This window comes from Peromyscus maniculatus, chromosome 13 (assembly GCF_049852395.1).
Source record: "Peromyscus maniculatus bairdii isolate BWxNUB_F1_BW_parent chromosome 13, HU_Pman_BW_mat_3.1, whole genome shotgun sequence".
Taxonomy (NCBI): Eukaryota; Metazoa; Chordata; class Mammalia; order Rodentia; family Cricetidae; genus Peromyscus; species Peromyscus maniculatus.
In genome coordinates this window covers 26,469,165-26,487,615 of record NC_134864.1, presented here as the reverse complement: position 1 = coordinate 26,487,615, position 18,451 = coordinate 26,469,165, and the positions used below count along the sequence as shown (strand labels likewise).

At 40.2% G+C, this 18,451-nt stretch overlaps 1 protein-coding gene across 3 annotated transcripts in view; it reads right to left on the bottom strand.

The window, feature by feature from the left end:
• The window catches only part of L3mbtl4 (L3MBTL histone methyl-lysine binding protein 4), a 410,639-nt gene that overhangs the window by 356,766 nt on the left and 35,422 nt on the right, over nt 1-18,451 (bottom strand). For 2 of the 3 annotated variants that reach the window (XM_076549829.1, XM_016008230.3), the window contains exon 2: nt 11,746-11,847. In XM_076549829.1, the coding sequence (XP_076405944.1) occupies nt 11,746-11,817 (72 nt within the window). In that variant the 5' untranslated portion in view covers nt 11,818-11,847. Of the gene's footprint in view, nt 1-11,745; nt 11,848-18,451 lie in introns of those variants that run through there. The other variant, XM_076549830.1, reaches the window with a different exon arrangement.

The window sequence follows — 18,451 nt, the reverse complement described above, 5'->3', positions numbered from 1 at the left end:
CCTGGTGCACTTTCTTTTTTTGTTTTGTTTTTTTGTTTTGTTTTTTTGTTTGTTTTTCAAGACAGGGTTCCTCTGTGTAGCTTTGTGCCTTTCCTGGAACATACTTGGTAGCCCAGGCTGGCCTCGAACTCATAGAAATCTGCCTGGCTCTGCCTCCCAAGGGCTGGGATTAAAGGCATGTGCCACCACCGCCCAGCTTTCATACCCTGGTGCTGAGTCCAATTCCACAAGTACTCGCTGAAGAAAGGGATGAAGACAAGGCTCAAGAGCAGCTCTCTTCTGCCTGGCAGATGTCACATCCAAAGTCACAAAGGATATCTTTGTGCAATTAATGAAGCAGCAACTTAATAAAAGGTACAGTAAGTCAAGGCCCCTCCCACTTCCACACACATGCGAATCACCTAGGAATCTTGCCAGCATGCACATCTTGGTGTGGGAGGGGGTCGGGGCTGAGATTCCCATGAGGCTCCGCACGGTTTGTCAGCTCCTGCCAAAAGCATATGGATGACCTCAGAGCTATGGGCATTTCACCTTTCACCAAGGCAAGGAGTGGGGACAGGACGGGGGCAATCCAACCACAACGACCTCTATTATTCTCCATCCGCGATGAACACCCAAATCAGGCCTAATTCTCTACAGTAGCTCTTTATACCAGTTTGAGCCCTCTCTGCTCAGTCAACATACAAGAGATTTGCATAATTCAAAGCCGCATAACTCTCTTCCACAGCAAAACAGCAATGGTGAAAGACACGGGATTCAAGAGCTGATGGTGCTCGTATGGCAGCTGCCAGGGCTCTTTGACAATCACGGTATCATTCAAAAGTGAAATGAAATCTCGAATATGCTATCTGTCACTTGGCGAGTGGGTTAGGATTCTTGGCTCACACAATTATTTGCTATTGAAATTCTGCCTAGAAAGAAAAGGAATCAAAAAAATAATAATATTACCTCTCACTCTGGACCAACATTACCCAAGCTCCCTGTGTCTGTCTAGTCTTTAGATAAAACAAGGTTTTGGATATGCTGGCACACACAAACATATATATGATTTTTTTTATTGTCAGGGCAATTTACATTTATCTTATATTGTCCTCATTCTATTGTTTGAAACTACTTAATACCATATGTCAGAGCCAAAATATGCTAAATTGGGGGCCAGGTAACCTAAGGTCAAATCCCAACCTAGCCATGAATAGTTACTTACACTTAAATGACTGGTTTATATTATCCATACCTGAGTTTTCTAAAACTGGATTTTCTATTTTTTTTTCTAAAATAAAGTTCTCCCTGGCTCTTGGAGCTTTAATATTCTTCATTCCTGTCTGGACTAATTAATTATTTTACAAAAATAATAAATTGCACTGCTATTAATGAATGCAGAACATACTTTAAAATGTCTTCTCCTCCCATTTGGGAGAAGCAGAGAAATCAGCACAGTCCGAAGAAAAGAGAGCCACGATTGTGACTTCCCAGGGTTCAGCTTCAGTTTTAAAAACTCAAAATAAAGATGAGTCATTAGGAAAACAAGAACAGCATTCTGGGGGAAGTAAGTGCTGAAAGCTGAAGAAATATAAAATAAAAGTCGCTATAGGACACTCCCACTAACAATTGAAAAACCTATCATTTGAAAAGGGAGGTTTGGTGACAGTGAAATGAGCAGTGTGACTGGACATACTGTTCCCTGCTGGTAGCCTGGGACACATCCTGTGCCTTGAGGACAAATTTCAGTGGTGATCTCTAATTAGACAGTGCCTTTGTGTCTGTCTAGGGGTTTCAGCCAAAGGCTCTTAGCTGCTCGTATACCTATAGTGCCCTTACTGGACCTCTGTTGCTGGACAAAGGTCCCTGGAAGGCTGGAGGGCTTTTGAGAGCCCTGGGGTCCCTGCTCCAGCAGCTGACACTTGCCTCAGGGTGACACATGCTGGCTCTGTGAACTGCAGGAAATGTGGATTTCTGATGAATAATTTCAGTAACAAACTGCTACTTGAATTCTATCTGCTGCTTCAAACACAGTTTTCAAATTCTTGTGTGCTCTGATCCCATGTGGGATATGAACCAAAGATAAATGAAATTAACCAGTGAGAGAAATAATGTAGGAATATATGAGACCCTTCTCCACTGTTCTACTGAAACGTTATTTAATCAAAGAGAAGAAAAGGATTTCCATTTGCACAGATACTTGGTAATAAGGCTACAGTCTCCAGAGGAGGCCACTGTTCAAAGGCTTTTACAAAAGCAATGGCTGACATCTCCAGTGGTTTACAAACATCTTATTTCTGCAGTCCATCTATAAATTGACTCAACTGATTATTGGAAATGGCATCAGTCTTATTTGAGGCCATAAAATGGTAAAGAATTAAGAACTACTGGGGGGGGGACAGGAAACAAATAACTCCACACTCAGCATTTCCTCAATATCCATTTAAGGATGCTAATAATGAGATTTCATTTCACCCTGCAAAAATTGAGGTCAACCATGGCTCTCTGGCATCCTTACTCTAAAACCAGTGGCCACTGTATCGAGTAACAACTTCTTCAGCTATGACATGAAGATTAACTGGGAGGGACTACCCAATCCTGCCCTAAACATCTGACAGTCTCATTATTCACTAAACCTTCAAAGTTTAGACTCAATATTTAAAGAGGTTTGCTACTTTCAAGAGGTCTGAAGGAGAAAGAATAGCAACTGATGTTTACTCTAGATTTTATATTTTTTATATTGTATATTTTACATATACAATTAGAGGCCATATATCCTATTCTTTATTGTTAAGTAAAATATCCTTTAAATTTTTGAAGCTCATATTTGGGGGGAGTACAATTTAAAATTATATAGCCTATATACTGTCTTGAGGTTACTGAGTCCAAAGCACCCATATATACATCAAGCATCTATAAAATCACTTTGAAAAAAAATGTTTAATCTTTCCAGGTCACCTTTTGCCTATACTAGGCTAGACAATTCACAAGGTGCTGGGTGGAAAAAGCTAACAAAGAGGACTTAAAATGTCACTGATCTTCATACCAGATATTGGCAAAAACAAGGTGCAACAAATAATCTCCAGGGAGCAGAAAACCTCCCCTCTTTTGTTTCTTCCAGAGTACTGGAACTGGAGCAGAAACACAAGGTCACTTATACCCAAGACCCACATAGGCAAAGATGGAGGATGTGTAATGATGGCCATGGGAAAGATCCACCATGGCAGAGACTATTGCAGAAAGGATAAACCAATGTGACCTTTCTGGAAGATGGTGCAGAAAGGCTGATAAATCCCTTTAATACAAAAATTCTCCTGATAAGATTTTTACCTGTGGATTGGGGGCATAAGTATCCAAACATCTATAAGATACGTATATAGGAATACTGATTGTAACATGTATAACCACAAGAATAAAAGTGAAGTCAATGTTTACAGTAAGACACTAGGAAACTAAATCCTGTGAACTTCTGGGTGAGATGATGAGAGAGCTGGAATATGAAAAAGGCACGAAGAACTTTAGAAGCTCAGGAAGAAAACAGCAAGACCCCAAAAAGTCAGGAGAAAAAGATTCATGACACAGAGACATTAGACCCAGCTTCAGCCTTGCTGGCCCCCAGCAAGGGATGTGGTTGGAGGAGTGGCAGAAAAAGTGCTTCCAAAAAATAAGTCAGGCCAGAAATGGGCCACCCTGTCCTCAGGTCAACACTGCAACAGTCACGCTCAGCTGTGTTTAGTGACACAGTGGTTCTTAGAGCAGACAGGCTGTGGTGAAGAGCAACGTCGCTTGTCATTCTGTGACTCAAGGGAGGAGCTGGCCAGTGTTCTGATACAGAATCTACAGTTCCCTGAGAACCAGACCTATCAGCAGAGCCTGAATTAGGGAAAAACCACAGGTCAGTGAGCCTCAATTTTCTCTGTTTATCTCCTTGACGAAGAAAGGCCCAATGAGGTAGTTATTGAGAGCACAGAGACGGGAGATTGCTCACAAACCTGAGGGTATATACACAGGAGGCACAGCTTAAGCTAGAATAACCATGAGGAAAAAATAGTCCTGTCTCTTTTGGCTTGGAAAGCTCCCATCAACCAAGAACAACGCTGTAGTGTGATAGCTCTGAGTATGACCCCAGTGAGTAGACACACAGCTGTGTCCCACAGCAGGGTGATTAACATTCAAGTGTTCTTAAAAGCATGAAGACAGGCCCTCTACCTATGCCAATCTAGTGCTGTGGTTACTTCCCACTTTCTCTGTGCAGTGGAGCCATCCCCCAGCTAAAACATTAGCCTCTCTAGGGGAAGAGTTTGAGGAGTCTCGGAAGGGTGAAAGAAACTGAAAAAAAACCACAATGTGTAAAGCTAAGTGTGGCCAGCAGAAGCCCATGGTATATATACAAGGAAGGAACGCTCCCAACATCAAGACAGTGCTGAAGACATAAGCCAGCTATCCAATACAGACTCAGCCACAGAGTCTGCATAAAGAACTAGAAGGGCAGAGGCTACACATTCAAGGGACCTCCACACACACAACTGTAGTCTCCAACTTTCAAAGGACCAGAGTGGAGCTGCCACACCCATCTCATCTTGTTTAAGTCTTGTGATCTTTTTATCCTAGTTCATCACACTTTTGGCATTACTTATTGTATTTATAAAATGTTTGTAGTTTTATTTCATATAGATAGATAGATGATAGATAGATAGATAGATAGATAGATAGATAGATAGATAGATAGATAGATAGATAGATATAAGCATATATGCAAATGATAACAAACAATGAAAAAGGAGGCTAGCAAGGAGAGGTATGTGAGAGGGTTGGAAGGAAGGAAAAGGAAAGGAGAAATGTTATAATTATTATCTCAAAAAAAAGTAAAAATAAAAATAAAATAATGCTCTCAACAAAATAGAAGAGACATCCAAACAAAAAATGATCAGATTGCAACACAAAACTTAAAAGGTCAAAGCAAAGTTACTCCTTCAGAAGGTAACTCCTTACATAATTAACTCAAAGACACTGAAATGGGTAAATATCAGATGGCTATTTCAAAAGTTCAAAAAAAATCAGCGAGCAGATTGAGATTTTGAAAAGAAAACCAGAAATATTGGAAATGAAATCTCAAAGAAGCTAATTAAAGAACTGCAGTGTAAGGCATCATCAACAGACCCAACCAAGAAGAAGAAAAAGCATCGAGATTGGAGGATAAGGCTGAGGAAACACTAGACAGAAGCCTCAATAAGGAAAAACAAGTGAACATGACTTCAACAACCAAGAACTATGCCAGCCAATCTAAGAATCCTTGGGATAGAAGAAGGGGCTGAGACATATAGGAAGGGCAAAGATAATTTATTCAATGAACTTAGAACAAAAAAAAATTCCAAAATCTTGAAAAATAGACATTGAAACACAAGAGGCATTTAGAAATTCATCTAGACATGGCCAAGAAGAACATCTCTACAATATAATAAAAATGTGAAAACACAAAGCAAAGAAAAAATATTAAAAGGTGTAAGGGGAAAATGTTAACACACAGAGGCAAATAACAAAATAACACCTTGTTTCTCATCTGAAACCTAGGACAATGTGTAATGAGATGTGCCAATTATTGAAAATAAATAACTGCCAGCCTAGACTGCTATACCCAGCAAAACCATTCTTTTTTATTTATAAAGCTATTAGCATGTTTTGCCACCACATGTTACCTGTCTAAGGACTGCATGCCCTGTGCCCATCTGACAGCCTTTCCTCTTGAATTTGAGATCCCAGACTTGTGCTACCAACTCCACCCAACCTCTGGTGGCCTGCCTAAAGACCACATGTCCATTACCAGCTCACAGGACCCTCCTTTTCAGGTATGAATCTGATACACCTGCTGCCTGAGAATAAGGGAAAAGCAATGGGAAAAGATACAGGATGAGTTCAAGGGAGGGAATGGAGGTGGATTTGAGCAAAACATATTATATGCATGTATAAAAATATCTAATAATAATACAAAATATTTATGCTAATAGAAGCATATGTAGTATCAATAAAAACTTAATTAAACATTATTGCTATAGAGGTAGCAACAAACAACCACTATTAAATTCTGGTTTTGTCTAAGTAAGGGCGAATATCAATGCTCTTCTAACTGTTCCAAAATGAAAATAGGAGAAGCACTTCCACACTCATCCTCCCAAGCTAGTGTAGCCTACATGCCAACATTGGATGAGAACACAACAAAAAGAAAACTACAGAACCATCTTTTAATGAACACAGAGAACAAAAATTGCTAATGCAATTCTTATAAACAGAGTTCCAGAACAAATTTAAATCACAAACCACAACTGAGTTCATTTCATTCTAGGGATGCAAATTTGGTTTAACATATAGAACACAGTAAGTATAACACACCACACTGACAGGATTAAGGACAGAAATGGCATGGTTATCTCAAGCAATGCAGAAAGGCCATTTGACAAAGTTTAGCATCCCTTTATGATGAAAGCTCTGAAGAATCTATGTGGGATAGGGTTGTAGCTCAGTAGCGGTTTGCTTGAGTAGAGGATGTGAGGCCTTAGGTGCAATCCCCAATACCAGCTTTAAAGAAAGATTAGGAATTGAGGAAACACACCTCAGCATAATAAAGGCCATATACAGAAAATCTGAGACCATCCCCCTAATATCTGAGGGTGCTTGTTTATCCAGTGTTATTCAATTACAATGCTCAAAGTTTTAAAACAATAAGAATAAAGATCAAAAGAAAGGAAAGAAAGAAGTCAAATTATCCTTATTTGCAGATGACATGACACTGTGCTTAAATGACTATAAAGACCTCACCAGGAAACTCCAGAAATGAGATCTCTTTGAGCAAAGGAGGAGAGCACAAAATTAACATACAAAAGTCAGTAGCTTTTAAACATAAGCGAAAAACTTGCCAAGAAAGGAAGTCAGGAGGGGGAGATTCCTTTCACAGAGGCTTCCAAATTAATAAAATATGTAGTGATGAGCCTAATAAAGAAGAGAAAATACCTCTGCAACAAGAACTTCTAGACACTGGAGACTGAAACAGAAGATGCCAGGTGATAAAAAGATCTCTTTTGATCATGGATTGACAGGGTTAATACTGAGAAAACAACTATACTATGCAATCCCCATCAAAATAGGAATGACATCCTTTGCAGAAAAAGAAAAAAAAATCCTAAACTTCATATTAGAAGTACGAACGACTGAATGACCAAGGCAAACCTTAGCGAAAAGAGCAAGGGTTAGGATTTCACAGTACCTCGTCTCTAATTACGTCACAAAGCCACAGTAGTAAAATCAGTGTGGTATCTGCCAAAAAACACAGGCCAATGGATACAATAGATCAATAGATCAATAGAACAAAGGATCCAGGAAAAAAAGCCACACAGCTACAAACCCCTAATTTTCCACAAACTATTTAAAAAACATACAACTTTTTACATAATTGTGCTTGAAAGTTTGGGTTTCCATGTAGAACATTGATGGCAGACGCTAACATCCTGCTCAACAATCAATTCAAAACAGATCAGAGATCTCAAACATAGGCCTAAAAACTCTAAAACTGCTAGAGGGAAAATAAGACAGACCTGGAAAGGCAAATTTACTCTCATATACATGACCTAAATTTAAAATTATTTATGTGCAGTTACCACATGTGTGTGCACACATGTGTGTGTGCATATATGCATTAAAACTAGAAAGGGGATCATGAGAAGAGAGAAAAGGATCCTAAGGGAGGGAGAAAATGAGGGTAATAAAATACAAGTAACATGAAAACAGATGGGGGAACTTTTGGGGGGAAGGGGGCACTCTGGGCCACAAGGGAAGGGGGTGGTAGGGATAGACTAGAACTACGTACAGCTGACAGAAATGTGTGAATAAACTATAAAACCTGTTACTTTCTACGCTAACTTAAAAAAAAAACTAGAAAACATTCAACCTTGTTTTTTTTTTTTTTGGTTTTTCGAGACAGGGTTTCTCTGTGTAGCTTTGCGCCTTTCCTGGAGCTCACTTGGTAGCCCAGGCTGGCCTCGAACTCACAGAGATCCGCCTGGCTCTGCCTCCCGAGTGCTGGGATTAAAGGCGTGCGCCACCACCGCCCGGCCTCAACCTTGTTTTTTTAAACCATGGCACATTCTCAAAATGAATGCTATGTACATATACATAGGATGTGGGGGTTTTCTCTTTCCTTTTTGTTTATATTTCTTATAGATATGCAACAAACTAGTAGTAGTAGTTACATATTTCAGGAAATATTTAATATTATTTGATATTTAATTCAGAAAATACTTGATACTCAATGTAAGTATGAGGACTGTGGTTAAAAAAAAAAAACAAAAAACTCCCCTTTTCCCTCAGTGCCTATCTGTATTTGCCTTTTTTAACCATATGCTCATTTTTGACAATGTAAATAAATCCCTTTAAAATTCTACATACAAATGCATTAGAAGGTCACCAAATGAAAAACTCAGGACCAGGTATGGGATAACCCACCCACTCATTTTTTATTAGGAGTATCCCAGAAGCACCCCCAAACAATACAGGCTATTGTCATTGCTCTTGGTTACCCACCAGAACTTATGGAAACACCCTATTCCTGATGAAAACCACACATTTTGGCCACACAACATGAAGATTCTAATTTAATAATGACCAGAGAACTTCCTGCTGACGAGCTATATAGTACTGGGTATTACTTATAGGTTGCGAGGTGGGAAAGTCATCAAAAGCCTTGCCCTGTGAACATCAATGACTGGTATAGCAAAACATGTCCATGGATACAATAGTGGCATGGATTTTAACCAACTGCTTTCTGAATGGATTTCAGGCCTACCCACAGGAGAGAAAACACATACCTGGTACTGTAAATTTAGTTAATAACCCATGCTTGGGGAGTTCACAGGCTTCGGGGTGAACCAAATACTATTTCTCTGCTACATGCATACAATATTAAACTGCCTTCTAAATTCATATCTCTCTACCCATAGATTAGTGCAGTACTCAGACCCACCAGAGGGGCTTCTTGGAGCACTAGATGGTGGTTTATGCAGAAACTCAACATTGGTCAAAGTAGAGAATTAAGTCTATGGAGATCTCAGCCACTAATCAAAAAGAAACATTCACCACAGGGGTCTCCAGACAACTCTGTCCAACCTTAAGTTTCCACAAGGCACAAAGTTGTCTTAAGGAAACAGCATGGACCAGAGAAGTAGAAATAAACATTATAACTTCAAGGTGTCCATATTGCTGTGAGATATTTTTAGGTGAGGTTAACTCTGAAATCAGTAGAAGCTGATAAAAAGCAGATCTAGGAAAGGCACATTCAAAACACTGGGGACCCTGACAGAAGGCAGAGGTCACTGAGAAGTCCGTCTCCAAACAAACCTGGGACTCAGGCCTCCAGTAGCACCTCTTTCCTGGGCCTCCAGCCTGCCATACAGATTTCCAGCTTGGTAGTCACAATGATTGCATGAGCCAAATCCTTAAATAATTCTCTACATAGATTTCTAGATAGACAGATGGGTGGAGGGATGGATAGATATAGCATTAGTTGTGATTCTCTAGAGACCTCTAATAAAACCTCTGCAGTTCATATTCTCCATTCCTTTCTTGATAATATCCAATTTGTCTGTATCTTTGTAAAAAAAAAAATTGTTTTCTTTCCACATATAAACCTGATTAATTGTATTGTGACACCTTAAACAAGTCAGGAACAAAAACAAGTTCCCTGTGATCTTGTTTACATGTGGAATCTAGAAGAGCCTGTTCTCAAGGAAGTTGAGAGAACAAGAGCAGTTACCAGAGTCTGGGAAGAGTGAAATGAAGGAGTGTGCTTGGGACAGTTGATGCCCGGGTTCTAATTCACACTTAGATACACAGGAGCAAGCTCTGAAGCAACATTACTCCAAGGGTGACTTAGGGTTTCTATTGCTGGGAAAAGACACCATGATCACAGCAACTCTTATAAAGTAAAACATTAAACTGGAGTGGCTCTCTTACCATTTCAGAAGTTCAGTCCATTATCATCATGGTGGGGAGCATGGCAGATGTGTTGCTAGCTACATCTTGGCTTACAGGCAACAGGAAGACAACTGAGAACGCTGCATAGTATCCTAAGCATCGGGAGCCTCAAAGCCACCCCCACAGTGACACACTTCCTCCGACAATGCCACACTTCCTAATAGTGCCACTCCCTATGAGATTATGGGGGCCAATGACATTCAAACTCCCACAGAGGGTGGCTATAGAAAAGGAAATGAAGATTTCAAAGATTGAAGGGAAGGAGAATAAAGTTTCACCCCAATGAAATAACCAATGGGACAAGGGAAACTGGTTCAGTTTGTGGTGGTATTCTAATTGTACTGAAATGTGATATTGATTGTATGTTAATAAATAAAGTTGCCCCGGGGTCAGAGCTATTAGAGCCATAGACAGAGTGTGGCAGTGGTGGCACACACCTTTAATCCCATAGATCTCTGTGTGTTCAGGGATACAGCCAGCATTGGAGACATATGCCTTTAAGACCTGGGGGGGGGCTGTACATACAGACAGTGACGAGGCAGTCACGTGTTTGGGTTTACAACCAATGAGAAGGCAGAACAAAATACTATAAAAAGACGGACAGACAGGATATAGCTCTCTTTCAGGAAGCTGGGATACTGCAGGAGGAAGGGTGAGATTTTAGCTCTGAGCTCTGACCTCTTGGCTTTCTCTTTTACATTGTTTCTGTGTTTCTTATTTAATAAGACGGTTGGTTACATCTACATCAGTTGGTAAACTGACTGTGTTAAAGCATGGTGACCTGAGCTCAGATCCCAAGAACCCACTAAAAGCTGTGTATGGTACAAAGGCTTGTAGTTCCAGTGACAGTGAGAGAGAAGGTGGAGAGCATAGATTCCTGGAGCTCATTGGCCAGCTAGCTGACTCTACGTGATAAAGTTCCAGACCAATGAGAGACTCTGTCTGTGGTAATTTGAAAAAGAATGACCCCATAGGCTCACAGGTTTGAAGGGACTGACACTACTTTTCAGGGATTAGGAGGTGTGGCCTTGTTGGAGTAGGTGTGGCCTTGTTGGAGGAAGCATGTCACTGAGGAGGTGGGCTTTAGGCTTTCAAATGCTCAACCCAGGCCCAGTATCTCTTCCTCTGCCTGCTGCCTGTGGATCTAGATGTAGAACTCTCAGCTACTCTCCAGCACCATGTCTGCCTGTGTGCCACCATGCTCCCCGCCAGGCTCCCCACCATGATGACAATGTCAACCTTGGAACTGTAGGCAAGCCATAATTAAATATTTTCCTTTATAATAGTTGCTGCGGTCATGGTGTCTCTTCACAGCAATGGAACAGTGACTAAGACACTGCCGCAAACAAAACATGGAAGGTGTTTAAGGAACAACACCTAAAGTGGCCTTCTGATTGTCACACAGGAACATGTACAAACACACCCATTTTTGCATAGGAAACAACAAATGTTTGAGTAGACAGACATGTTTAACTTGACTGAAACATTAAATGCTAAAACATGATATAATATATCATTTTTATGTTTTGATGTATCAGTTTAAAAGTAAAGCAAAAAAAATATATTTACTTTTAAAATATACAAGACACTTATGCTCTAGAATAACGTATAAAAGTCATCCATAATCATGTATCTTTGAGCAGCTGGAACCCTCAGGTATAGTTACACCAGTGGGACCACTCCACTGTGCGCTTCGGCTGTGATCACCAACGGGCAGGATGGATGCAGAGGCTGCTGACATCTTACCAAGCACCCGTCCTGAGTCATGTGCTCTTTGGACTCCATGATGAGCTTCCGCTTCCGGTTGGGCTGTCTCATCGCCTCTTCAGTGCTCCTTAGCAGAGTTGTCTGTAAAACAGTGGCACATTAAACATTGGAGGGAGTTCAGCCCCTTTGCAATTACAATTGCAAGGCAAATACACGTTGTCGCAGTCTACGTTGCCGCAGTCTGGATAGTTGGGAGTTTGTCCTGCAAGGGCTCATGGGTAGAGAACCTTTAAAAGCACAGCTTAGCAGGTTCACTTGAGCTACCAGCCTTAAAAAGGATTCACACAGTTCTAGATAGTTGCTGTCATGAAAAGGTAGGCCTGGCCACTCTGGTTTTCGGTCTGGCTCTGCATGCAATCTCTGGCACCCTAAATTATCCCAACATTGTGTTATTGTCTGTCCTGAGAGTTTCACCAGAGCCAAGATGATGCCAGACCCTGCCCTTGAACACGCCCTTGAACACAAGAACTATGAGCTAAATAAGCCTTTTAAAAATGTGTCCAGCTTCAGGTATTTTATTATAGAACAAAGAATCTAAGTAATGTAAATACTTAACAAATTTATTTATTATAATTAGCTGCTGACAAATATATATGATTGGTTTTAAAACTTTTAATATAAGAATGAAAATAATGGGAAGGGTGACAGATTTCATTTCCTACCTAGAATTTACATAAGAAAAGATACTGTTGTGTTTGGCCTTATCTATGATAAATGCTTCTGTTGGTTGGTTTACTTAGATACTTAGGACGCACTGGTACCTCTCTGCAGCCTCTGTGCTCAGAGGGTCCAACCGTACACAAGAGCCATGGCAGAAGGATATCAGACACGGCACGGCACCCTAAAACAGGAATCAGGTTGAATGTATAACAATTCAACCATCAGGACAGTTCTTCAGCATTTCACCATAAAGCAGTCAAGATTCTTTGAAAAGTGATTTGAAGTGAGACTTTTTACCTCACAGGGCAACCAGATGAGAAGCAAGCATCAGTTATATGCACGTACCACAGATATGCATGTAGCCCAGAAGATACTATTCTAAAACCTAGCCTCAACAGCTAACTTACAATATTCAGGAAATTGCCAGTCTTAAGACAGATTTAGTTGTCTTTGACAAACATGACAGCCAAGCTCATCACTGCCCCTCAAGTGCTCTCATACTATCTTTCTTACAGTGTTCTGCCTGCACACTGCTAGACAGCAGCAGGCCAGACAGCAAAGGCTGGAATCCAGCTGTGCTCAGCACACATTGTCCTGCTCCCCCCTGCACAGACCTACCCAAAAGAAGAGTGACATGCTTGGAGCTAATGGCAGCTCTGACTTTGCCTGAGCCACAGAGTGGGACTGATTATTGTTCCGTTCCCTTAGGTCACAGTTTCCAGGTTTGCCTATCTTTTAATGTAGTGAATATTTCTTGAATTCTCTTCTTCTATATAAATTCTTTCCACCTTTAACTTTATGTTACACTTAATAGAATGATTTCACAGTTTTTCCAACACAATGTGCACCTCTTTGCTCCCACTTTCTTCTGACCCTCAGCCTCTGGATACCTCCCTCCTTCCTGTATATTGCCCTTTTCCATCTATCACTACTTACTCCTTTTATAAGTCAACTAAGGAGACTTCAGATCCTTCAGAAAAGCCTTCTTCGATTACTTCCTGTCTCAAATGGATCTTGCACGCATTTCCTACACTTCATGGTTACTGTGCATGCCTTTGACAAGCATTTAATACTTTGAGCTACATATTTTTTATTTCTTCATATATCCTTCCTTGTGCAACCACAAGCAACCTGATAACAAGGACCGTGAACAGCCCATCCTAATTTTTCATTACCCAATTATGCCTGACTCATAGCAGACTCCCTGTATGTGTTTGTTAGGTTTAACTGAGTACACACATCTACTTGATTTATACTGGAACCTCAGAGCCCTTACTCCAATGGACATCAGTCCCTGATTCAAACATTACTCCTTCTAGAGTGCGGTATGGCTAGAGTATCACTCTCAAATTCAACTCCTATCTCTTTTTCCTTAACACATACACACACACACACACACACACACACACACACACACACACATACACACACACACAAAATGTAAACAAAGGAATTGATTCCTCACATCCATTTGCTTCTAGTCAGATAGTATGCTCTTAAGACAGGCACTTACCTAGTAAATTCAGTATCATTGCAATCATTTGAAAAGATGTAAATACAATTCATCATGCCTAGCTCCAGGTAAGATTGTGAACATCTATGCAAATGAACAGCTTAGACGGAGTGCCTTTAGCAGATTATTATTGCACCAGACATAGGCTTTGGCAAGGCTGGCTTGTCTTTTATTGTGAATAACACCCCACAGCTTGTCAAACAGACATCACCTGCTACTGGCATCTCTGCTCATAAACAAGGTGATCTGCCTTGCTAATCCCTGGTAATTATCTCAGCAGCCCTGGTTTGTGTAAATCGTGGAAATCTGAATTTTTATTATTATATGTCAGGAACAAAATAAAAGCTTCTATACCACAGAGTTTCAAAATAAAATTTGATAATAACTGAATTCCCTTTCAATTTAGAAATAATAAAGCATAAATATAAAAGGTACCCAACAACCCATATATTTTGTTCCAGAGAGTAAAAGAATCAAGTATTGTTAAAATAGAACATGAATGGCAGGTAATGGTGGTTTGACAGATACTCAGGAAAACTCACAGACCTACAGAGAAGGTCTGTATACCCACTTAGAAAGCCAATTCTCAAACTTGTTCTAGTCAACAAAACAGAGCATTTCTTTTGACAGAAACCTAACTTTATATTCTAGGCACAGTCTCTAATGATATGGATTATTCTGATTGTCCTTGATAAATGGTCTGCTCCCCAGGGGTCCAAAATAGCACACCAGCCACTTATCTTCTTGCTTGGTTTTGAGGAAATAAAAAGTTGTTAAAAAGTCAAGAAAGAACAATGTGCAACTACAAAGCACGTTATCAAAAGAAGAATGACAAATGATGGTCAGACTGATCTGCACAGTAGACTTGGGTTGTAATGAACCCAGGCACTATCTACAAACGGCAAGGTGATTCAGTGGGCTGTTAATTAGAAAACATTCCAAATAATGTTTCACATTTCAAAAAGTGAGACAGGTAAATATAAAAAAAAGTATGTATATGCTGGTGAAAAACTGGAAGTGCTTTGTAATATTCCAGTTGACCATCAGCCTCAGCCTCCCATTGGGAGCCCTCAGTCACACGCTGCCAGACACTTGTCATCTTGACCCTTTAACTTATGAGCACAAATCAAGATTTTACTGACAGGGCATCTTGACATCTCCAATCCTTCAGATTAAATCTGTATCCATATTCCTGTATTGTTAGGGTCACCTGTTGTCCTCCATCCTTTATGGAACCTAAAGATGCTTCCTCAAACACCCCCAAAAAGGGTGAGACACATGGCACATGCCTGGGATAACACAGACAAGGTCTGTCCACTGCCTACGGTACTCTATGAGTAAGAAATGCAGTCCATAGCACTTAAAAACATGAAGTACTCTAGGTTGGGTGTACCCAGGAGGGAAACTATGTCCTGCAACATGAACAGAGAAGAAACATTTCGGCTGCTTCTAAGATACTGTGTAGAATATAAAGTGAATTTAGTATCTGAATATTGAAGAAAATACAGGATTACTACCCTGATTCATTACTAGTTCCAGTTGTTATTCAGGCTAGCATTCATTCATCTCTTGGTAGTGTTAACAAAGCCAAATGGTTGGTATTTAAATAAATTAATAGGTGATTATAATTAAATAATGGTGACTACTTATGCATAAGTTATTAGTACTTCTTCATTATATTAACAACAGCAAATATTACCTAAGTACTCACATACTAGGCATCTCTATAATCGGAATTTCCAGCTAACACATAAGATGCCCCAATGGCGTGTGTGCCACTAATACCCCACTTTACAGATGGAGAAACACTGGGAGGTTAAGTGATTTGTCTCAGCGCCTGGGTAAAATAGTTCCAGAGTCCCTCATTCAAACCTTACAGCAGCTCTTGTAACTGTAATCTAAGTTTAGTCATTTGAAGCTAAAACTCTCCAACCCCCTTGCTGAACTTCTCAGTGGAGGGTCTTTGTGTTGTTGCTTTACCTCTAGTAAGGCTCACGATGTTTCATTATTTCATTTTATTTTACCTTACCCATTTTGGAATCTTAGAAGGTAGCTGGTAAACTATATATTAACTGTATACTCTTACATCATATGGTGATAACATGGGAGCCCCCAAGATTCACAGCTCAAAAGATATCACACTGGCTTATCTGGAACTGACGGGTTCTAACAAGCACATTCCTACATAACCTTTAAATATGAACCTTCCTGTTACCAGGCTGCTACAACAAAAACAAATAATCAGAAATACAGCTTTCCCTCCCTCCTTCTCTCTCTCTCTCTCTCTGACACACACACACACACACACACACACACACACACACACACACACACACTGCAATAGCAACAGCAGTTAAGGCCTCAGGTTGAGAACAGCAACATTATTAGCCCTGTTTTCAGCCAGGTGTGTCATTTTAAGGCCTGCCTTCTTTCAGTTCTTTCTAGAATGATATTCAGCATTTTATATTCCACCCAGAATTATGTAGTGACTAGCACATACAGCCTCATAAGGCAGTATCTCTTAGAGGTTTATTCCCTGTTGGGAGCATCTGTCCAGACTGTGCGTCCTTGTTTCCAGGCATTCCTTCACTCTAAACAAAGAACAGAGTCCTGAAATTTTCCTTCTTTGGCCGCTGGAGAGATGACTCAAAGTTAACAGCACTTACTGCTCTTCCAGAGGTCCTGAGTTCAGTTCCAGCACTCAGGTTAGGTATGTTCACAACTCTCCACCTCCAGGGAAACTGACGCTCTCTGTGGGTATCCACACACATATGGCATACAAACAGACATATAAACACATATAAGTATACATGAATAAAAAATAAATATTAAAAATTAAAATAACTCTCTTTGCAAAAAAAAAGCAGTAATCAAGTAGTGAGGCTAAAAATGCTGAGTTGAGTGTGCTTAGAGTAAGAAAAAGGCAGAAGTTAAGACTCTGGTTCCTATGAGGCAATGGGAGCCTAAAGAGGGCAGCAAGAGCTGGAGGGTGACATCAGTTTGTTCCCTTGAAGCCAAGAGGTGGTCAGCAGGAAGCTCCCTAGATGGTTAGTTAGGATTTAAACAGAACTGGGCATGAACATGAGGAGCAGTGGTGATAGCTTCACCTCTAAGAAGACAAAGGAAGACAAACACAACAAAGAAAAAGCCAGAGGAGTGGGGTGCATGTGCTATGAGCACAAAGCCTCCGCTCCAAGTGCATTACAAGCGAGATGTGAAGAATCATGAGATTCACCACCAGACAAAGAATTCAGTCCTCATAAAACTCCAGTGGCAGGAAGTGTAGGGTGCTCAAAGGATAAGCAAAGCAAAAAAATCCTAACAAGTAAATAAGAATTTTCACTATTAATTTGATTTGAAAACTATAAATAGACAAAAAAAATCCCCAACACACCTCTGTGAAACTGAAACCAGTGGTGTATAAAAGGCTGCAAAGCAGGAAGGGGAATGCAAGTCAAAAACACAGCTACTAAGAGAAGGAAGGAAAAGGCTTTAGGACCATCTTGATAGGCAAAGGCCCCTAATGAAGGTCAGTGACAATGAAACAATAAACGTAACAGCAATGAAAGGGAATTCCCTGAGCCCAAAGAAAGACCCATAACTAAAATCACATTAAATGGAGAAAGATTTAAACTTCCCTCCTAAGATCACTGCTGTGGAGTAATCCTCTTCTACACTGTAAAGATTTGTCACTCAAATCAGTTTAATAAGATGCTGATTGGCCAGTAACCAGGCAGGAAGTATAGGCAGAACAAGCAAACTAAGGCTGATGGGAATGAGAAGAGTGAGAAAGGAGTCACCAGCCAGATGCAGAGGGAGCAGGAAATGAACATGCCATGCTAATACAGGTACCACCATGTGGCAGAGCATAAATAGAAATATGGCTTAACTTAAAATGCAAGAGCTAGCTAGTAATAAGCCTGAGCTATTGGCCAAGCATTTATAATTCATGTTTTAGCCTCTGAGACAGTTATTTGGGAATGGGTGGTCGGACATTGAAACAGCTGTTTACAGATCACCTATCAAGGACAGTCACCGTTTCTATTTCACAGTGTATAAGAAGATCCAGTTGGGGAAATTAATCAAGAACAAGAAAATGAAGGCATCTGGTTAAGAAAAGAGGAAGAAAATTCTACTCATAATCACATAATGTGATGTTTTAAACATCTTTAAAAAATACATTAAAATGCTAGAAATTATGAGTGCACCTTTGAAGGTGGAGAAAATGAAGTTGCTATGTAAAAAAGTCCAGTGTCTTTCTACATATAAGCAGTTAACAATAAATAAAAACAGATTTTAAACTGGTTCCACCCATAGTATATTATGGTGATATTTTATTTGAACTAAAATGTGATTTGTATGTTAATAAATAAAGTTGCCCGGGGGTCAGAGCTATTAGCAAGCCACAGCAAAAGCTGGGTGGTGGTGGTGCATGCCTTTAATCCCAGCACTTGTTAGGCAGAGCTCGGTAGATCTCTGTGTGTTCAAGGATACAGCCAGCATTGGAGACAC